Below are 23,517 nucleotides of genomic sequence, written 5' to 3'. Positions count from 1 at the left end.
ATTTTCCTTCCATGTAAGAGTTTTACACATAGGTTTAGGGTACGTTGAATTTGAAGGGATCTTTGGTCCTGTCAAAGGCCATGTCACCCTGATGCGTAACTAAAATAGTTTAAACCTATAGATCTAACAGATGTATGATGCTAGAGTAATCATCATCGGATGCATCAACCCATTTTTAACCTTACCAGAGGACTTCAACAATAAGGATAGTGATAGGGTTGCCTATCAGGTCATTGTAAACATGATATTTCAAGTTTCTTAAGACTTGTAATATCAAGAGTTTCCTTATAAGTTGAGCGCATCCACATGATTGATCATTGTGGATGAAGGACTCCATGATGAAGCTTGACGAAAAGTATGGGTGAGTGTTCTTTTCAAAAACACATACTTATCTCTAGTAGGAGTCGTCAGGATATTGAGTCAGATTATTCAATTTACTTCAACTTCACCTCTGTTTGCTATACATTTTGTGGTATTTGTAGATGAGAAGAAGGGACCCATATTTGACATCTCCACCTCCTTGTGATCTGCCATGCCACTACCCTTCATTGTGCATGTTTGGCCATTTAGATATGAAAATTCTAAGAAATATGACAATGAAGCCAGACTTAACACAGAGGATACCTTATATAGGAGCTAATCACATTTCAACAGGGAAAGGGTTCTAGGCCAAGGATCTACAGATGGAAAGCCTTGAGCATAGTATAGCCATGCCATATCTTGGGATCTCTAGGTGAAGGAGATCCTGGCTTCCATCTCAGATATTGTACTTATCAGTCAAATAATTTAGATAACCGAGACACCCCAGATCTGGTGGCTTATAAGTCACGCATCATCCCTTAAGAAATAAATCTGACAGTGTAAAAGGAAACACAATGCTCATACATAACATACCAATATTAAATTCAGACATATTAATTTATATCCATGACACCAGTTTTCCAAAAGGATTTCTCACCACATCTAGATGTACATGGTGTTCACCTTTCACACACTTATTGTTCTTGTTTTGAGAGTGGTGACTGACTAGTCAAACATAATCTACGCTACTCTAATTATTAAAGCCTTCATTACGAGTGTGGAAGTTTCAAGACCGCCACACTTGCGATGGCGGTCGGACCGCCGCAGACAAACTGCCTACACCGCCAGGCTGCAGCCTGCCTGCAGCCTGGTGATCCCAGCAGTTGTAATCCGCCAGGACAGCGCTGCCCTGGGGATTATGAGTTCCCATGCGCTAGACGTTCCATGGTGGTAAACACCGCGATGGAATGGCTGGTGGAATGGGGGTTTTGGGGGGCCCCCATGCACAGCCCCATCGCGCATTTCACTGCCCGAATTACAAGCTGTGAAATGTGCAATGGGTGCTGTTGCACCCGACGCACCACAACATTGCCGCCGGCTCAATTACGAGCCGGCATCAGTGTTGTGGTGAGTGTTCCACTGGGCCAGCGGAACACTCCTAATGTGGCAGGCAAAATACCTCCATTACTGGTTGTCTTTTGCCTTTAGCAGTTTCGACGGTCCTGTGAATGGACCGCCGAAGTTGTAATGAGGCCCTATGTGCATAATTAATTTTATTAGCGAGCCATGTCACGGGGCAGAAGCATAAAGTGACAAGATCACCACAACAAATTTAGGAGAAAAATAAATTGCCTACCAAATCTAAAATTCTGTCATTTTGACCCTTCAGATCCTGACCACTTTTCGTCTTTAAAGAGAGTCGGTCTATTAATAAAAAACGGGACAAGCCATCCTTTTTATTATGTGCAAAGGCTACCTTTCATTCACCTGCGATGTAAGGTTACATCTGATTATATGAGACACATTCAACCACTTTAAGAAACATCAGTGCTGAACTGCCTACAGATTGTCGGGAGGCACTAACTTTGTGCTCTGAATGCAGTGGAGCAATGCACTGTTCCATCTTCCACCACCTTCACCAGTATCCACAAACACAAGACTATGAGGGCCAGTGACAAAAGTGGGAAAGCTGAATGGGATGAGTAAGAAACTAGAGGCACTTGACTTCATTACACTGACTCGTCTCTTCTGCTGGGCACTGATTCCTGCAAAATATTAGTGGGTGTGTAAGCCTAAAACATATCCTTAGTACAGTGATTTTCAAACATTTTAATGCTGCGCCCCCCAGTGGAAAACAAATCAGTGGGGCCCCCCTCAGAATTTTTCACACTTATTATATTAGGTTGGCAATGTTTAAATATGTCTCCCCTTATTTAAGCATTGCAGTTAAGTTCTGTTGACTTTTTAAAAATGCAGTATGTCGTTTTTCTTCTGAAAACAAAACACAATTGTCTGTGTAATGCTTCTTTTGCCCAGAGCTTGACGCTCCCCTGGGATCACTTGAGGCCCGATAGGGTGGCCCACCCCCCAGTTTGAAGACCCCTGTCATAGTAGCTTGCCATAAAAATATTGCATTGAACTGTAACAGTGAATGGACATACCTCATCAGTACCTCTGTGTAACCAACTATTTGTAATATACTGTGTAACTTGTAATTCCTGAAACAAACTGTACAAGAAATGAGTATATTGAATATATGTACATCAACAATTCTCTATACGAGTTGGACAGCTTTCTCATGTTTTGGAGAATCGCAGTATCTCAAATGGTAAACCATACCTTCAGCCCTGCTTCTTAAAGCATTGGTACTAATTAAGTGTCGACAGAATATATTCTAGATTCATATATCAGTCCCTCAATTTTTAGTGCACACTTAAGGTTGTTAGCTAACTTCAGCTTCATTTGTCTTTCGGACGTACTGTGCAGCTTTATAATTCTTATAATAATGAGTGAAGTATACATATCTCAATACATTTTAAAGTTTTGATAATGTAGTACTACGGTCTTTAAAGTTAGTTTCATTTTAATTTAAAATATTTGTTTCATAACAGTTAAAGTTATTTGGATTTGCCGACTGCAGTCATGTGACCTCCATGCATTCCTTACTCCATCTTCTTCTCAACCGTTCTTCCGTGATCCAAGCCCTGGTAAAAGCGTGGCGGATGGATAAGAATCTTGTTGTAGGCTGAGTAGTGCAGGAGGCAAAATAACTAAGTAATCTTTCCTTCCTCAATTTATGTTAACTTGGGCCATAGATTATATTCTGAGAGAAGCTCGAGACTGCAGTAACCTTGGATGTGTAGTCAATGATTAATAGGGAAATAGATATTGGAGGATTGAAGTTTTCCACAAATCTAGATTCTCTCTCAGTTATGAGAATTGATTTGTAAATGTAGTAAGATCACCACAACTCAAGGGCTCATGCACATACCCTCCTCCATGCATCTCTCCCAGGGGGTAAAGACTAATTTCAAAGTCCATTCAGTTAACCTTTTTCCCCGTCCCTTCTGAATCCTATTTATTTTTATTTTTATTCTCTCTTCGAGCTTACTTATCCTTGTTTTTCTCAAGATTACTCTATTTCTGTTTATTGATCACTAACTCTCTCAAATGCGCCTTCAGACCTGGAGTTTTCATGTTTTTCAATATTTCATCCTTTATGTGCACCCTGAAATTCTTCTACAGGGTTTGGCTATTAGATAGGTCAAACTTGAACTCCGCAGCTGCCCTTCTAACACTGCATAGGCTTCACTAGCAGTTTGGGTTACTTCTTTATACAGGAACAGAAGTTCCTCCTCATTATATCCATCCACATATCTCGCATCATGATTTCCTTTAATTAATGAACTCATCCAATTCTACATTTGACCCAACAACATCTAGGGGTCTTAGGGCAGCTTGTGCGATGGAACTATCATCAACTTCTTCTGTGTTTCCAATACCACTTGATGTTTGCTCGGACCTTGGCCATGCTTCCAAATTCAGAAGCCCAGTAAAACCCAGCGTACAGGCATTCAGAGCACTATGAAAGGATATGATGCAGTTGCACCGCCTCTCCTCGTGTACCAGAATACTACACAACTGTCTGTGAACCTGGGGCTGTGGTGACATTAGTGATAATTGGGATTACTGTCGTTGTGACTGGGACAGCAGGAGGTAGTTCTCCTGTTTGAATATGAACCAGATAAACTCCATAAACGATGACTCTTCCCAAACAGCGATTGGTAATCTGGAAATATGTAAGGCTTGCCCTATGTTCATCACATCTCTTCTTTGAGTAAACGTGCACATTGCAGAAGCAACAAATAAATGTATGTCCTGACTGACTGTGGAGTTTATGGAATGTCCACTTTGTACCTTTTGACAACAGGCACTGGCAAATCCAATGGGTCTCCCCTCTGAGACCTGCTGGCTCAGTCAATGCCTTTTGTTCATGCTAAAAAGCATGAACAAAAGGAAAATAATCAAAAAGGTGCAATCACATGGGCGTGTGCCGTTTTGTAGCCTAACTCTTGCGGCTGACTTGACTTGGGCTGTATGTTTTTTTAATCACCAATCTGAGATGTATCATTAAAAAAACAAAATAGTGCAAAAGTGCGATTATTTAGAAAGCAGAACATCAATGAACTGCCTGGCCCTTCTAAAAGAAAGTCATAATGAAAATAAATTGGGCTGGAGATTCCCTTATATACTGAAAAATATAGTCCCTCCTAGGCTTAACCCGGAGTCCGTTCACATTCCAGGAAAGACATTGCACCTTGTTACTAGCCATTTCTTGTATCATTCCCTGTATCTTTAATGTTCTTGGTAGAAACCTTAAGATTATAAACTGGCCATCGAGCTCCTAAATAGTGAGGTACACAATTTTCCCATTTTTCTCCCCCATTCCTACCCAAACCCCTCTTCCCGAAATACTCCCTCTTCCACCCCACTGAAAAATATAGTCCCTTCTAGGCTTAACCCGGAGTCCGTTCACATTCCAGGAAAGACATTGCACCTTGTTACTAGCCATTTCTTGTATCATTCCCTGTATCTTTAATGTTCTTGGTAGAAACCTTAAGATTATAAACAGCCCATCGAGCTCCTAAATAGTGAGGTACACAATTTTCCCATTTTTCTCCCCCGTTCCTACCCAAACCCCTTGTCCCGAAATACTCCCTCTTCCACCCCCCTAACTCCCCAAACCCCCCACCCTGGAGAACCCAACCCTTCTTCATACTGGCTGTTACGCCCTTTGGCGCTGACGGGCTTCACAAAAGAAAGAAGAGGAAAAAAAGGAAACGGAGGCAGAGAGCAGAGGATCCCTTACACTGACTATGTGCTCCTAAACTTCTCCAGAGGAGTATCCGCATCCTCACAGTCTCTTAAGTTATACATTTTATTGTTCCGCATCACTCTCAGGGTCGCAGAAAATTTCAGTTGAACTGTAGCTCCCAGTGCTCTGAAGTCTTCCATCCTTTTACCCAATTCCCACTGCCTATTCGAGGTGATACGGGAAACATCAGATCTGACCTCAAAGGAGCATTCTTTCGCACTTATAGTATCTAATTTTAGTGCTTTTAATAAAATCTTTTCTTTGACCATATAGGAGAGAAAATTCTCTAGAATCCACCTAGGTTTAACCCTGTCCTTATTTTTCCGAAAAGGGCCTCGATGTACATGCTGTATATTGTTGCTCAGTGCTTCCTCTGTCCCTTCCCAGGCGCAACTTTGAGTCAAAAGATCCACCAGAAAAGCCTTGATATCATCACCTTCCTTCGCCTCTGGGACATTCATTATCTTAATGTTATTCCTTCTGGCATTATTTCCTAATGATTCCAATTTCTCAAAACCTTCCTTATTCTTACTTTTCAATGCCTCTATTTCCTGCGTGTTCTTTGCAGCAGTATCTTTCACCTGTTCCACTTGAGCCTCCAGGGCCTGTGTTCTTTGGGCCAACAGATCCAATTTATTAGCTAAACCTTCCCAGACCTCCTTGATCTCCTCCTGATTGGTCTGCGACACCAGAAAGCCATGCTTGACTTCTTTGGTTAAGGAATGTAGCAGTGATTCTAACGAGCTCATCTGTAAATCCTGTGCCTTAGACACCCTATTCATGTTTGAGGGTAAATTCTGAGGTCCTATATGCTCCGTCAGAGCCAAAGATTCAGAGTCAATTCCACCAAGGCTGTCTGACAGATTACCCGAGTCCCTTATCAAGAAATTTGAAGCCTGAGCAATGTTGCGATCCTCAGCAATTGTCCCCATAGCAAGTTCGTTAATGTCCTCCCCTCCTAAGGGCATAAGACATTGGGGTATCGGTGGGGCTAAGATTATGTCACTCTGACCTTCAACTACCACTTCCATCCCACCACTTGACCTCCCTACAGGAGTGTGCGTTTGTTAAGGGGATAGTTAAAACTCCAACCGAGTTTTGTGCTTTAAAGTACAATCTTAAAGAGGGGGTAATCTTCAGTTGGCGCCCCGGGGGGGCTGTTTTTTCCTTCTCCCCCGTGTCACTATTTGGTTTGGGGATTGTCTCCTTCCTGTCTTGTTTGTCACCACTTTAGGGAGATTCTCTCTCCTTTTTTGCTGGCAGAAAATGCTATTCCCTTCACCGTGGGTGCCTTCTTTTCCTATCCCCACCTTTAGGGACACGGGCCCTCCTCCATATGATCCAATTTAGGTGGAATCTCCTGCCCAGATTATAATGTTACAGGAGTCACATCTAGCAGGTATAGAGGCCCATGAAATTTTTACATCTGAGAGGTGGGTGAAATATATGGTTTGTTCAGACAACACGATTCATTCTAGGGGAGTTATGATTTTGATTAAGAGGCGGTTAAATGCTTAAGTTTTGCATCAGAAAGCAGGTGTGATGAGGAGATGGATTGTAGCGGATATCAAAATCAATGAAAATACTTATATCGTTGCTTGTTATTATGGTCCCAATCTGGATGATATAGGTCCTCTACAAGAGTTATGTGCTGAGGTACTAGACGCTCGATATCCAATTATAATGTCTGTGGACTTTAATGTGGTGTTAAATGACTTATTGGATAAATCAACTGGGAGTAGATAATTGGGGCATCAAAAGTCGCAAGCATATGTTAAGGCTATTATGAAACAATTTTCATTAATCGATATTTGGAGAGAAACCCATGGTCGAGTTCAAGGCTTTACTTTTCATAATAAGATATATAAGCATCATTCAAGGATAGATAATTTTTTAGTAGAAAGGTCACTTAAAAAGGGTGTTCTTGACATTGAGCATATTGCTGTGCATCTATCTGACCATGCAGCAGTGATATTAACACTGAAGTGTGCCCCAGAACGTTGTGCTAGAAGATGGGCATTGGACAAATCACTTTTAAATGATCTGAAGGTGGTGAGCCGACTGGGGTCGGAAACTAAGTACTTTTTTTAGTTAAATAAGAACTCGGCACCTCTTCACGTGGTATGGGACTTTTATAAGGCTTTTATTAGGGGGATTCTGATTAGTATCTCTGCGTGGAAGAATAGGGATTACAATGAGGAAATACAGTATCTCGAACATAACATAGCCCGTTTAGAACAGGAATTGTTAGAATCACAGAGGGTGGGAAGGAATGAGGAGTCTATTTTAGTTGACTTGATATCTAAACGAGCCTCCCTAGCAGCTGTAATTGAAGCTAGAGTGAATGGAAGGTGGGAGGCAAGTAGACTATCACATTTTGAGTATGGCGAAGGCGCAGGGAAACTGCTGGCGTGGCAGGTAAAATCAGATTCAGTAAGAAATGAGATCAGAGAAATAAAATGTACTGCCTCCGGGGAAGTACTGAGAGAGACTGTAGAGATTCAAAGGACATTTGTAAGTTTCTTTGAGTCTGTCTATACTGAAGTTTTATCAACTATACCGGCGGATATATACCAGAGGTTAGAAGATTTACAAATGAAGAAACTGGGTGACATTGACAAAATATCCCTAGAGGAGGAAATTCAAGTAGGAGAGATCGCTCAGGTCATCTCTAAAGGTAAAAAGGGGAAGTCGGCAGGACCGGATGGCCTACCACTTGAATTTTTGCAAATATACAAGAAGTAGTGACTCCGATTCTATTAAGTCTTTTTAATAGTATACTCAAAGGTGAGAGCTCCTTGCCAAAATCTTGGGATGAAGCAGTATTTACCCTTATTCTGACACCAGGGAAGGATCCATTATTATGTGAATCTTATAGGCCAATTTCCTTGTTAAATAATGACTATACATTTTTTGCTCACATTCTGGCTAGCAGGCTGAGTTCAGTGATTGGGGGATTGATTCATGATGATCAAAAAGACTTTTTAGGGGGTAGATATATGTATGAGTTGTCCCATGATCTGATTGGAGCAATGGATTTAGCGATTGTGAATGATTTACTGTTGGCAGTAATAACGTTGGATCCCATTAAAGCCTTTAATAGAGTGAACAGGGACTTTCTAACTTCTATTTTAAAACATCTTAATTTTGGGGAGAATTTTTGTGGGGCTGTGAAGAACATTTATAGAACCCCTTCAGCTAGATTAGTGCTAAATGGTGATTTGACTGTACCGTTTCATATTACAAGGGGCACTAGACAGGGTTGCCCCCTTTCCCCATTATTATTTAATTTGTATATTGAACCATTGGCTCTCATGATTAAGAGGGACCATCTGATTAAACCCTCTGCTTATATGGGCTGGGAGAAGAACATTTCTTTATACGCAGATGGTATTATGATTTATACTGAAAATTTGCCCCTTGCATTGGAAAGGCTTGAATTGTTAACGTCAGAATGTGGCCAAATTTCGGGTTAACGTCAGAATTTGGCCAAATTTCAGGTTACGCAGTAAATATGGCTAAAACAGAAATTATGACTTGGAATATGAGTGAAAATCATGGATTAATAAGAAACGAGTTGAAATATTTGGGGGTTAAGGTTTATAGTAGTCTGGAGGATATTCCAGCAGAGAATTTAAAACCTACGACACAAGAGATATATAAATTATTGTTGAGTTGGTCGCACCTACCATTAACATTATATGGTAGAGTGAATTTGATAAAAATGTTCATTCTCCCTAAGCTTACTTTTTTTCTCTATGATTCCATTATCCTTTGATAAGACAGGGATAAAAAAAACTCCAGGCAAAGATAGACAGTTTTATTTGGGCTTCGAAGGGGTTAGGATACCTAGGAAGAAGCTTTGAAGAAAATACGATAAAGGAGGGATTGCTTTGCCTGACATTCAGTTATATGTTTGGGCTTTTCAGTTAAAGTATGCTAAGGGTTTATTGTCGGGGAACGGGCTGAGTTTACTAGAGAGAACCATGTTAAAGTGTGAGGGGGAAGATGGACAAACATTTATGTATAATTTGGTCATCCTAAATTCTTCAAAAAAATCAGACTGAAAGTGTTACAAGCCCGCTGCCTAGCTCTCTGCACAGAAAGGGAGAATTACAGGCCTATCCTATTATAGTGTTTATGCCCCCATTTGGGACTCCCTGGGTACACCAGATTGTCTTAAGGACTCTTTTTCTCGACCTCTGAAGGAAGCGGGTGTAGTGGAATGGGGTCAGATATTTTACGAAGGTAAATTAAAAGCTTGGGAGGAATTTCTGTTAATAACACAGGGCTCTTTATCTAGATTTAAGTATCTCCAACTACAAAGCTAGACACATTCCTTGCAAGAAGTGGGAACTTATCCAAATGAGTTAGAGTTACTGATTGATGGTCCTTCCAGTAGGAAAGAGATTGCTGTTTATTATGGTTTATTCTTAGATATTCTGGAGCAGGACCAGGATTTTCCTGGCTCTCTATGGGCCGATTTGGTTCGTAGGGAAGAGATTATTAGTTTATGGTCAACTTTGTGGCAGCTGCTGTATAAGGTAGTGAAACCTGCTTCATTGAAGAAGAACCATCTTTTTGTTCTACATAGGGTGTACTATACCCCTAGGAAGATAGCTGAATTCAGCTCTAAAGGGAACACGGCTTGTAGGAAATGCGGTCTTGTGGAGGCCAGCAATCTTCATATGTTTTTGTTTTGTCTCCAGATCTCGAGTTTTTGGGTGGAGGTTTTTGAAATTATAAAGAAAGTATTTTATATACAGTTAAACTGCTCTCCAGAATTAGTTTTATTTGGTTGGTCCCCCCAAGATAGGTGATTTGGTTGGTTATAAGAGGAGTTTACTGTTTTATCTAATTTTGTTGGGCAGAAGGGAGATCTGTAGACAATGGTTATCTTCAACACCTCTGTCTCGGCTTGAATTGTTGTCAACTGTAACAAAAATATGTAAGCTAGATCTTAGCCGCCCCAGTGCTAAAGGAGTTGTGAATTTATGGAAACCCTGGTTGAACTGGGTGAACCAAGGGGTCTTTGTTATAACAAGAAGTATATAGGCAAGAGGCTGTCCGATGATTAAGACATATGAGATGAAGACATTTTTGTGAAAGGGGCCTACTCTCTTTGGATTCCTACTATGAATATTCGCTACTCTCTAGGTTAAATACTGGAATGAGGGCCTTGTTTTCCAGAATGGAAGTTTATAAAATACGAGGACACTAAAAAAAAAAAGAACTGCAGGGGTGAGGGCAGTGGAGGACCGAGTGAGGGCGGGAGGCAACGGTGACTGGATGGGTGATGAGAAAAGCACACTTGAGAGAGCAACACCTGCAACAGGGGAGGAGTAGAGTTACGAGAGATAGTAAAACAGGATGTGATGCAGTTGGAAGGAAAGAAACACACAGGTGAGAGTGCAACCAGGCGCGGCTCCTCCGTATGGGTGGTGGAGCGTCCCCCCCCCCCACCAGCAGCAACTGCTGCAAATCCTTTTGCATGGAAAGGATAATAAACTCTGTTTATTATCCTTTCCATGTGAATGGGGAATGGCATTGGGGGTGACGAGCAGAGGGGAGTGCACTGTGCACTTCCCTCAGAGTGCATGTGTGTTTGGCCGGCCGTCTTGGGCCGGCCAAACACACATGCGCACAGGGCTCTCTCCAGCCCAGCAACACGCTTTCAGGGCTGAAGAGAGCCTGCACAGGCTCCCAGTCTGCCTGGGAGCTCCCTGGCTGGGCACTCACAGCCAATTCTGATGCCGCTCTGAGCAGCGTCAGAATCTGGCGCAGGGCAGGCTGGGAGGCTGTGCCTGCAGGAGCGAGGGAGCGACGCAGGAGCAAAGCTGGTAAGTGCTTATTTTTTGGGATTTTTTAATTAATTTTCTCCCATGCCCCTCCCCCGCATCCTGCACCCCGACAAAGCCATGCGAACCCCTCCTGAGTGCAACATGAGGAAAGGCAAGAAAACACAAAGATGAGAACTAACATGGAGCGCAGGGGGAGAAACACGCACAGAGGAGGCACCTGGAAAACACCTGCACTCTTATGGAATTAAGCACGCTATAAATTCTTCATTCGCTAACAATATGTTGTTTTCAACCAGAGGACTGTGATGTCTTGTAGGCTCAACCTAAAAAAGGCCTGTTCACAGTGCATGGGCTATAAGCGCTGGTGAGCTGTAGTTAGGAATAAATGACTCTTTCCTCTAATCTGTCACAGCATTGCTCTGAAATTAAAAACTTCTCTTTTTTATAAATATTGCAGAAAATCACAGATTGGAATCTTCTTATCAGAACCATCTGATCCTGAAAGTCTTAGTGGTAAGTTTCAGATTTTTCACAAAGTTTTTCACACAAAGTTTCTGATACTTTAGGACATACCAAGTTGTTTATCCTGTCGACTTGTTAGATAAAAAATGTGGTGCTTTAAGCTGGCCTGCATAATATGCCTGTAATTATTAGTGACTGTTTTCTTAAGATGGGTTTGGAAGGTCCATTGCTAATTACCAGTATGTACCATAACAAAAAAATGTAAATCAAAAATGCAAAGCTGTTGCCTGGCTTCTCTTGTTCTCTTATTTTCCATATAAAGCACCAACAAATTATGAGGTTATGAGGACACTTTGGAGGCTGTCGACTTTACTTACATCCTAGTTTTGGAATCTTTCCTCATTGTTGACTAAAAGAGTAGAAGGTACATTCATAACATTGGCACACATTCTGATTGTGGATATTCTAACATTATATAAAGGTCAAATCTCCTGGAGTCACCTAGACTATCCATCCATCCATTAAACTTATACTGAAAATGTCATAGCTCTTAATTCTTTCAGTGACTCTAAACTAAATCACAGCAATTCCTTCCCTGCTGGTATCACCCTAAAAAAAGTACACATCTGCCAGTATGACCACCAGTCAAGAAATGTGTAGACCTGTCTTGTCTCAGCCATTTACACTGCCTTCATCTGAAGGCTTCCATAAAATTGAAGATGACACCCTACAGCCGACTTTATCAGCATGGGCTTACCTCACCCTAGAAATCCAATCCATCCCTGGGCATTACTACAGACGTACATACGCAATAGCACTTCTGCTGCACATAGTTAATGTGCAGAATGTTTACATGTGTGCAGTAATGCTGTAACTATGTGCATGGAGATACATCACCTGCCAACTGTAAGAATGAACCGGAGGAAGGCAGATTTAACCACAATACGCCTGCAGGAGTTGAACCATAAACTGCATGACTCAGTATGCCACAGTGTACAGAATGAGTTCAGGCATGGCATCTAGAAAGTATGCCACAAATGGCACAAGCCACAGCGCCGGCTGTTCTAATAATGACATGGGCCCAGTGAAGCAGTTCTGTTTGGTTACTCATCTCCTCAACCAAGGTATGTATCCACATTTCTCACCTTCATACATTTGTGCCCTGATATATATTATGTAGAAGGGGGTCAATCACACTCTAAACGTTTACCTCCTAATCTCATAAAGGACAGCATTCTTGTCTGCATCTAAATGCATTTTTGAAATAATTTGCCATAAGGGTGCAAACAGTTCCATCTGTCATCACACAGCATCAGTGAGTGACGTGTGGTGGCTGGGGAAGTGTACTATTGGCACACTGGACAAATACAGTATTTGCAACTATGCCATCTGATGAAAGAAGGTACCACTGTGCCTTTAAGGGAGACATTTTTATTGTGGGCATTGAATATGGAAAGGGAAAGGTGGTGGACTCTATGGGTTGTAGAACATGGTGTGTTCTGCAGGAGGATGGCAGTGGAGAAGATGTAGCGTTGAGGGCTGTATGGGATGGGGAGGACACACAGAGAGTCCATAGGGAGACTAGAGCTCAGGCACACATCGGGGTAGCAAGACCCATATTAAAACACAGACACTGATGTCATATAGCCAATCAAGGGCACACATGTGGTGGGGAGGTGTGATTGGGAGGGATTGAAATTTAGGTTAGGCCTCTGTTGCAGTTATGGAGACTGCGGAGTGCAGTTACATTGACTCAACAGAAAAAGGGGGGTTAAGAAAAAATAAACCAGGCCAGGGATCATCCTCCTACAAGTGTATACCAAAAACCAAAAGCGTATACCCATCAGTCTTGAGGGGCTATGGTGGATCATGGAGAAGTTTGGCTGCCCATGCAAATTCACCAGTATGGTGCTCCAGTTCCACAACGGCATGCTTGCTCGAGTACTGGATGATGGAGACTTCTTCGATGCCTTCCCAGTCACCAATGGAGTCAAGCAAGGCTGTGTATTGGCACCCACGCTGTTCAGCATGATGTTTTCGGCCATGCTATCAGATGCCTTCTGCGATGATAATGAAACCAGCATCGAGATCAGATATAGGACTGATGGCATGCTCTTCACCTCGGATTCTACAGGCCAAGACAAAGGTTGAAGAGGACTCTGTGTGTGATTTCCTGTTCGCAGATGACTGCACACTCAACGCTGCCACAGAGGCCCAGATGCAGCAGAGCATGAACCGTTTTTCCACTGCCTGCAGAAATTTCGGCCTCACAATCAGTACCAAGAAGGCTGAAGTCTTGCATCAGCCCGCACTGCAGAAGACTTGTAGGGAACCAACTATCACCGCTGAAGGAGAAATCCTGAAGGCTGTTGACAAGTTTACATACCTCGGCAGCACACTCTCCAGATCTGTGAACATTGACAATGAGGTAGACACACGCATTGCCAAGGCAAGCTCTGCATTTGGACGGTTGCAGGAGTTAGTGTGGGAGAGGAGAGGCGTCAAACTGTCCACAAAGCTGAAGATGTATAAGGCAGTCGTACTACCCACACCACTGTATGGACTGTGTATGAGCGTTATGCTAAAAAGCTCAATCACTTCCACATGAACTGCTTAAGAAGGCTGCTGAAAATTACCTGGCAGGACAAAGTTCCAGAAACAGATGTACTCTCTCAAGCTGGTCTGCCAAGTACCTACACCCTGCTGAGGAGAGTACAAGTCAGGTGGGCAGGCCACCTTGTATATATGCCAGACATACGTCTCCCCAAGAGACTGTTCCCTGGTGAACTGGCTGAAGGCCAAACGCACACAAGGTGGGCAGAAAAAGCGCTTCAAGGAAACGCTGAAAGTCTCTCTAAAGAGCTTTGACATTGACCCGGACTCCTGGGAAATCCTAGCGCAAGACCGCCCCGCCTGGAGAAGCTGTTTCAGCAAGGGTGCTACCTCTTACTAGCAGAGCAGGATTGCAGAAGCGCAGAAGAAGCATGAGTTGTGCAAATTCATAGCCAACTCTTTGCCAACCAACCCAGGAGACCACTTGTGCCCGATGTGCAGCAGAGCTTTCCGAGCCCGCATCGGACTGATCAGCCACAGCAGGACACACCCAGTCAACCCCCTCAACGTGATGTCCTAGGTTAGGGTTCTGCAAAGTCGGTCCTGGAGAGCCGTGTCCATGCCAGATTTTTAGCATATCCACATTTAGAAACAAGATGTTTAAGAATTATCAATTTTTCTAAATGTGGATATGCTAAAAATCTGGCATGGACCCGGCTCTCCAGGACCGACTATGCAGAACCCTGTCCTAGGTCATCGTCGACAATGACTGATGAACACCACCACTGAAAACCAAAAAAGAGCCCATCTGTATTTAGTGGACTAACCCTCTACATTAGAAAGTAAACTCTTGGTTTTCTTATATAACCCTCACCCACAAGGGTTTCCCCTTGGTGTCATGCTTCATCATTGGGTCCATCCTGTTCCTCTATGGAACGGAGCATGCTGCAACCTACAAATTGCGTGGGAGTACTTATCAAGGTTTTCTACTGATGAAAGATAAGAGGGGGGAGGGAGGGGGGGGAGTCTTGTGTGGATAGTGGAAGTTAAAAAATACCTGCCAAGTCGGTAAACAATACTTTATTCCAACCTCCCGGCAGTGTGATTAAAAACGGGTAAAAGGAACGGGTAGGTGTTAATGCACCTGCCTTTCTGGTGTCTGGTCAGCATGATTCAAGTCACCCCTCGGCGATTCGTCAGGACCGTAGTTCTGACCCCCTTGTACCACTCCTTTCAAAGTGACATATAGCTGCACACCCTCTGCATGCTAAGGATATCAAAATCTATTCTGCACCTACTTGGTATTATTCTTTAATAACTTGAAAATTATAAGGGGAGAGTTAGTCTCTTCGAGTATTGGCAAAGACTTAAAATCTACTCCCTTTTTATACTTATAACATATGCATTCCTTTATTAAAGACACCTCAATGTGAATGATCCGGTGGGAAAATGTGCATAAATACATAAAGTGGGCACCTCTAGTGAAAGCCATAAATGTCAACAAACACACAACAGAGAGCACAAAACAAAACCTTTCGAAAATAGTGCTAAATTCTTGAATCATGGGTCCTCTGGTGTAAGGGAGGCTTGTAGTCACACTCTACATTGTACAGAAAAGGGGAAGAAAATCGGCATTTCAGAAATATTACATATATGAAACTGCAAAACCGATCTTAATGGCGCCTGTGCCGTACTCACAACTTCAACCCGTCACCTTGGTTCAATGGCTTATATGCGCCTGCCCAGAGTCCGAATATTACTGTCACTTCTGCATGCCGGGTTCTTATACTCTCCGCCGATACTCCGGTGTGTTGCTGCAGCGACCTCACTGCACTGAGAAGACTAGACTTTCAGTAACTTTGCAGCACTGACAGGTAAGAAAATACAGGTTGACTGTTGAAGCGAGAAGTTAGCGTTCAGTCAGGCAGAGCAAGTAAGCTTGTCCAATATTTTCCAGCACAATCAATGGTCTATGGCAATTTCAGATGACTGCAACTTTGGAGAGTTTGTGTTCAGCTCTTGCAAATCCTGAGCAGAAGTCTGAACCTCTAAACCAGTACTCTCTGTAGACAGTGAACAAGACTTGCAATTTGATGCTAGCCTTAACTAAGAGTTTGATGTAGCCTGACTTACAGAAAGTGAAGAGCATTGTGGCTGTATGGTTTTTAAGACATTGGCACCTAGAAATTGGTTTCTTGGTGAGACCAGAGAAGACAATGGTACAATAGCTGCTGCTTGCCAGTATGAGCTCAATTGTGTGCTCAGAGTGAATGAGCGAAAAGATTTTCCTGCAAAATGTGAATTGCTTGTTCCTGTGAAGTGTGAATTACATGTTCAAGAACATTGTACAGTGAATTCACAGATTCTTTACTTTTGGTGAGGGAGGGAAAGCATTCTGAGGGATATAGGTCAGACAAACAAAAGTGCATCATGCATCTGGTTCGGGGTTTCTGATCACTAGAAATTCTGTCTTGTCATTCATGCACAGGAAGCTTAATTGGAACATGCAGAGCAAGCATATGATATGATAAGTCCTTGGTGACTTCAATATGTTTTACAACATGACTTCAATATGTTTTACAATCACTCAGATTGAGAAGTCTTACCCCCTTCTGGAAGCTCTGTCACCAGTGCATCTCTGATCTTACCCATTCAATCTGAAATCTCTTGGATTGCATTATTTCCGATCGTCAATCCATTGAGTCTTAAGCCTACCCACTGATCAGGATAGACCACTATGCCATGCTGTTCTTCATTTGTTTATTTATTTAAGATTGTTTGTAAAGGCTACATGCAGTCCGGAAGGAGATTCTTGCTTATTCGAGTGGCAATATTAGGTGTGAGTAGAGCACTTTACTTCTAGATAAATTTCTAGGTTGTTGGGATTTTCTGAATTTAATTCACAGTGGTGCAATGCGCATTTGTAGGGGGAGGGTGTTCAAAAATTGTGCGGCTTGACCTCAGACTGCTATTGCTCTGTATTTAGAGTACTTCACTGTGGGGATTTCAAAGATAGAGTTGTTTCATGATCTTAAATTCTGGGTGGGATGATATTTCCTGAATTTCTTTATTAAGAATTTAGGACTTTTTCATAATACATTTTTTTGCATGATCTAAGGAGATTTAAAAATAGTGTCATTGACCTAAAAAATTAGAAACTGAGGCAATCTTTTTAAGATTGAAAATGCATCTGGTTAAGGTGTTCTAATTTTTTTTTTAGTCAAATATATATTTTTCTTAAGAGACACATATTCAGCAGTTTGTCTCCTTTCTACCAAGAATTCCTCTGGCACGTTCACTTCACTTTAAATGGACCTATGCCACTCCTCGCTGAAAAAACATATGCTATCATTTGCTACTCCTCCATAGCCAAAGTCGACCTCCTGTCCCAAAGCCACTGGTTTCCACGTTCAGATATATTATCTGCATCCTGTAACATAAGTGGAAGCTAAACACTCACCCAACTAATAACCAACAACTGATATTCTGCAGAACATCAACCTTAAATATAAAGAAGAGGTTACAGACCACTTTGACTTCCCATTTAGGGGACTCTTCTAAATCCTATCAAATTTCCTAAACCAGGAACCAAGTACAGCCTTCGTTAGCCTTCTTGCAGTAATTTAGTGGCTGATTGCTTCTTCAAGAAAACAGTCAACCTTACATTTCATTGAGTCGAACAAATGATAATCTGAGAGAACACTCTGCAGTGCTCATGGGCGTATTCTACAGCTAAGCCGTGCCCATGCCCGGTAGCTGCCTTCAAGAAACTTCAGTCCTTGCCCTCAACCTCTATGGCAACATCAACCAAATGTACCTATGCCAATTGGTATATGTTCAGATACTTGGAGAACCTCTTAAATCAGTTCACTTCTGTTGAAGCCTAGGTTTGATCTTAGAAAACCAGACTGATTGTCAGTGGACCTTGCCAGGGTATGTTAATTGAGACAGCAACAGTACAAGCAACAGTAATGTCCCTACTGGGGTTAACCAATCATGTATTAGAAAGTACTTTCCTACCTCTTAACTAGCTGTGCCACAATCATTTCTGCTGTATCTCTGCTGGATTCTGCTTAAGCCTTGATTCAGGAGTAACCTTAATAAATGGCTACCCAATCTCAGACCCGCATGCCCTCCTCTTGGCAATACATGCTACTTTCTAAACTACGATTGAAGCATATTTCTTGCCCTTACACATGTTACATGCACAAGTATATTACTCAGGTCTTCATTCTGCTGCGCGTGCTCTGCATGCTGCTCTATTCCCCCGAGTCTTAGGCTCTGCCTAGGATTAGTGGGTACTTTTACTCCAGTCAGTAATAGGTTTACAAACCCTTTACAAATGTTGAGTATAATATTTTGGAAACTTTGTTGATTTTGTCTTCCTTTTTGGTTAGAGCATAATGTTCTTGGGTGGAGAGTTTAGCACATGAAATTAATTCTAAGGATCGGTTGTATAGCCAGTTTGATGATAATTTCTGAGTTCGTATGGATCGAAAGTTTAAAATGTTCAGCATATGGGCTAAGGATGTCTTTATAAGTGGCTCCTACGGTTTTAATATCTAGAGCCCGATAAGGGACCAAGTGTAGCTTGAGCAAAACAAATGTCATTGCCACATCTGACTAGAGAAAGACGTTCCTTTGTTTATCCGGGATGCTTTTGATAGGCCTGGAGAGACAGCTGGCTTCAGGCATTAGCTGGAAGTGTACTGCATTCATGATAAAATGAAATATTTTCAGTGTGACTAGGGCTCTCTGAAAAGTGTAGACCCTTCAACCAATCTTCTCATCTCGATTTAGCCAGTTTGGCAAATAGCTCATATTTTCACCTCTTTCATGCTAGAAGTTCCTCATTGTCTCTGTGACAACAAGTGCAAGGCAATTGAGTGTGTCTGGCTAATTTGTAGGTCTGTAGTTTTCAAAATGACCTATTGATAACAATACTGTATATTTCGCTGGCCACTGGGTTTCTTTGACTTGCCTCTTTCAGCCACTGACTGGAGACTTTGGACCTGATTTCGATATCGGCGGAGGGGTTACTCCATCACAATGGTGACGTATATCCTGTCTGCCGAAATCTAAATCCCATAGGAAATAGAGTTTGGTGGCCGGGGCATCCATTACCATTGTGACGAAGTAACCCCTCCACCAATATCTAAATCAGACCCTTTGTCAATCAATTCTTGGTTCACCCAAGTACAGTATTCATCTCATAATGCTATTGGCTGACGTGTGCCTTGAGCAAGCCAAATTTCATTACTGTATTTTTTTGTTGCTACTATAAATGTTTACCTTTTGCAGAACTATACTAGCATGTTTCTCCAATGTTCAGATACCTCTAGCTTGCATTGTCTACGGGGCTGCAACCCATTCATCACAAATCTGGCAACTGACAGGTACCCCACAGTTTGTTGGCAGTGTTTGCATTATCCATATTTCAGCTCCAGTTTTTGTTCTTGTAATTTTTTGTTCTGTTGCAGGAGTACGCTTGGAGTCTATGACCTGATAAGCTGCCGATAGTGAGAATTTGTAAGCTGCTGGATTCTGCTTAAGTCTTGTTTCTCAGATGCACTAATATATGGCTGATTGTGGTGGGTGGGGGGCGGAGTTCAGAAGGTGGTAGCTTTTCTAAGAGAATGCCTGCAGCACATTGTAGTTGATTTTTGTGTACTTAGCATATTGTAGAGGTGTATATTGGTTATTTCGGAAATGACCAACGAAATGGGGGGGAGGGGATATCAATCCAATGCATATTTTAATTAGTCTAAAAAAATCTATCTAAAATCTTCAGTGATGGGTCATCCTATCTGTGAATTGTCAAGATTAATGTACAATGTGAGTGATTGAATCTCGGTTACCTTGGCATGTGCTTGTTAGTTCATCTTTTATGGACTGATTTGCATATTGTTTGGGTAACGTGGGTTTACATTTTGCAACAATGTGTGTAATTGAAAAACAGTTCACTCCCCTGTGTTACCCAGAGTGTAGTTCAGGTAAGTAACTGTGTTTTGTATGTTTTGGTGTTTTGAGTAGACCAGGGCTGCAGAATCAATTGTTGATGCTATCACACAGCCGACTGGTCAAATAGGCTTGTACATCGTTTCTAGTTACGAACACGAACACACAACAAGGAAGATTATTACACAGTAAGGAAATAGACGAGGAAAAAAACATAAGGCTGTAGCACAGACACTACACATCCTGCCTATTAAAGTAAAAAAAAACACACAAAATAAAAAAACGCAAACTTTGAGATATGGATTTCAAGAAGTAATGATACACTAAAGACTCCACATAAACATTTTACATTTGGGGACATTTTTATACTACACAACAGTGTTACTTACACGTGAAACTTCAAACTTCTTTTGAGTGACAGTAGCTCACCCATCTACTCCCACTTTGGTTTTCCTTGCTTGACTCCCTCCTTCAGCAGGAAGGAAAAGAACCAACAAAAAGAACCAGGAAAGGACTGGAGGACGATGTAGCACAAACCCTACCCTGTGCTAAATTCACAACTAGCGGGCCATGAGTTTCAATCAGACGCGCTAGAACAATACTTATTTACATCTCCACCCATATTGAGAAATACAAATGCTACTTTGGATTGATATAAAAACTTGTCTGGGGTTAGTACCTGTAAACCTGGTAAACGTTGATCCAGTTAGATGTAGATGGTGTTTTTCTGAATGTTACGATTGATTACCATTGTAGGAAATGCAGTACCTGAAAGGTAGTGGCCTATTTTAAGGGGTCTGCAGGCGGATTGTATGTAATGACATTTGGTCTTGTTGCACATAATCAACCTATTGATGCTCAGGGTCTTTAAGGTGACCTCCGAGCAGCATAGTATCTGGCACAATAAAGTAGCCTGAATTATTTCTTAAATTACACCATCGGAATGTAAATTCTGTATTGCAGCAGACCATTAGCACTTCAAAGCACCAGTGTGGTAATTAGTGTTTTCCAACCTACATCTGTTTCTGATTTTAAAAATATGTTAAAAATAACTTAATGTTTCTCTTCCTTCACAGTTCAACTTTTTGAATTGCTTTTCATCTCTGTTCCACATTGCCTTTGTGCTGCAAGACATGAGGCTCTTGCGACAGGTAAGCCGCCAGGACATATTATTCTCATTGAAGTGCTTTCCCTTTACTGCTCCTTAAATAAACCACCTACATACCTGTTGCAATATTCAGAAATAACAATCAGAAATAGGAATGGCAGTATTTTATTCAGGTTTAATTAGCAGACATTTGCTCACCAGATATGTAATGCGATCTGTAATTTCACTTATCCAGCAGAGTGGGCGTATTCTTCAACACTCTATGCTACAATAGGAGAAACTTGTTTCTTCACTTTCCTGTCACAAATTGAGTTCACTTTCATTGGTAGACTCTTGATCAACTGGTCCAATAATTTCTCCATACACGTGAGCTCAGCTGTGGATACACATCATCTCCCTGTCTTATGGTGAGGGCAAGTGTGGGTCATTGAGGATGGATGGATCCCACTTTGTCTCATATGAACGACATACTTTATTATTAAAAGATACATTATCTTCCTTGTGTTTGTCCCAGGTACAATCCTGATTCACTTCTTAATCTTTCTGTTCCTCAATATTCCTTCTTCCTGGTGCTCTCCAGCCATCGAGTGAAGTGTCACAGCAAACTCCACAGAATGTCATCATTGGTGGAATGCTGGGAACCCACCAGCTAATGCTGCCACTGTTCATCTTCTGTACCTTCCCTCATCTACTTTCCTGACACTGCAGCCTTTAGGCAAAAGGTGTTTTAGACCACGGCCTCTACTTGAGTCTTGCCCCTTCTGGTGGTAGTCTGGTGGTATTCCCTGTTCCCTACTGCTCTCCACTGAAAGGAAGTTGCTACCAGGCAGCTCCTTCTACATCGCCTGGAGAGGAGCCATTCTTTTGTTGCTGACCACAGTACAGCAGCTGACATTTTTAACTGCTCCACTGAATGCCAGTGACCTTGTGCCTTGGTCTCTTCTGTTTTACACTGATCTTCTTGCCTACCCATGTGCCTCAGTTCTGTCAGTATACAAAAGAGTGATAGATGGAATGCTGGAATTAATCTCAGCCTCTGGTAATTACTCGGGCTGCATCCCAATCCATCGCTATTTTAAACATCATGTCACCTCAGTTTAGACCCAGCTGTATGCAAATCAGTCTTGACCCTGCTCCAGTCGCAATAGCCCAGCACGAACTACCAACCCAGGTCCTCCCTGAACCGGAACGCAAGCAACCCAGGACCGGTTTCGCCATAGGTATGGGCTCATAAGCTGGGTACAGCTTGGTTCCACTGACACAGCCTGGCATACCCGTCTGGGCATACCAGTCCCACTTAAGGCAAAACTCTAAAGTGTAGTTTCTTGTGTTCCAGGGTCAAACTGAGGTGGCATGGTGGGAAACAGAATGATGGATTTTGGATGTGGCCCTGAGTAGCCAGTGGATGAGATTCATTCAAGCATTCCTTCCATCATCTTGTTGTTTTTTTGCATTTGCTGCCCTCAATTTTGTCAGTGTCCAACTCTGCAATCAGAAATGAGGGAAAGGATAAGTTTGTGGTGGCTGTCGAATGAGGGGAGCAGTAATTCTTTACGTAGATGTGTAGGCTTCATTACTTGATGCCATTAATGTGCCTATGCACACTGGATCTTTGCGGATGCTGGAAATAGGGGAAGCCACCTTCTTGCTTCTGTCAGTGCCATTATGATCCCTGAGATGTTATCAGGTGCAAAAAAGGTCTTGTTAAGATAGCAGTTGCATGTGTGATGTGTGTGTTTTGAACCAGCTTTACTGTTCAGCTGGAATACACAAGACAAAGACAGCAAGCTAAAAAAATAATTGTGATGTGGTTGACCACTCAGTGCTATCGAAAGTTGGTAACATATCCCAAGTATTCAGTAGAAGATACATAGCTACTCTGTGTTGTTATTTAGCACTCTCAGGTCTACACACAGTCTTTTGCTTCCATTGTAGGTGCACACAACTACAACAGAAAAGAGCCATTGTGTGACAAATCTCTCTAGGGGTCCTATTTTCTTATTATATTCTTACTTTCTCATCCTCTCTTAAACCACCGTTAGCTGGTCTGCTCTCCATGGTTTCAAGCCGGTCTGCTTAAGTAGTCATTCCACCAATGTCTCTTCCTCATCGAACATATGCATCTTTCCCATTATCTCCCTTGCTTTGAGTTTAACTGTTAGCTTTTTAATCACTAAAAGTTAATGGCCTTGCCTCTAGAGCCCAAAATTGCAATTGCAATAACATTGTTAAATATGTTCTCCAATGTTTTCCCAGAATAGCTCTTTTCTTGAAACAGAATATGGAGACACTAACTGTATCAGCATTTTTACGTGCACTACACTTACTCTGACTAATTCATTTGGAGCCCTCTCTTTTAAAAGCATGCTGTACAATTCTCTTCACATCTCAACTATCAAACAGGACAACCCCCTTACAATTTGCTTTGCATACTCTGCAGTATTCCTGCCCTTAGCAGC

The 23,517-nt window shown here is 42.1% G+C and overlaps 1 protein-coding gene across 2 annotated transcripts in view; it reads left to right on the top strand.

Moving 5' to 3' along the window:
- The window catches only part of ANO10 (anoctamin 10), a 515,470-nt gene that overhangs the window by 63,344 nt on the left and 428,609 nt on the right, over positions 1-23,517 (top strand). For both annotated transcript variants that reach the window (XM_069211970.1, XM_069211969.1), the window contains exons 7-8: positions 11,435-11,490; positions 21,027-21,101. In XM_069211970.1, the coding sequence (XP_069068071.1) occupies positions 11,435-11,490; positions 21,027-21,101 (131 nt within the window). The remainder of the gene's footprint in view (positions 1-11,434; positions 11,491-21,026; positions 21,102-23,517) is intronic.

Source organism: Pleurodeles waltl, chromosome 10, assembly GCF_031143425.1.
Source record: "Pleurodeles waltl isolate 20211129_DDA chromosome 10, aPleWal1.hap1.20221129, whole genome shotgun sequence".
Lineage (NCBI taxonomy): Eukaryota > Metazoa > Chordata > Amphibia > Caudata > Salamandridae > Pleurodeles > Pleurodeles waltl.
The sequence above is the reverse complement of the archived record's forward strand: the minus strand, read 5'-3'. Positions and strand labels throughout refer to the sequence as shown.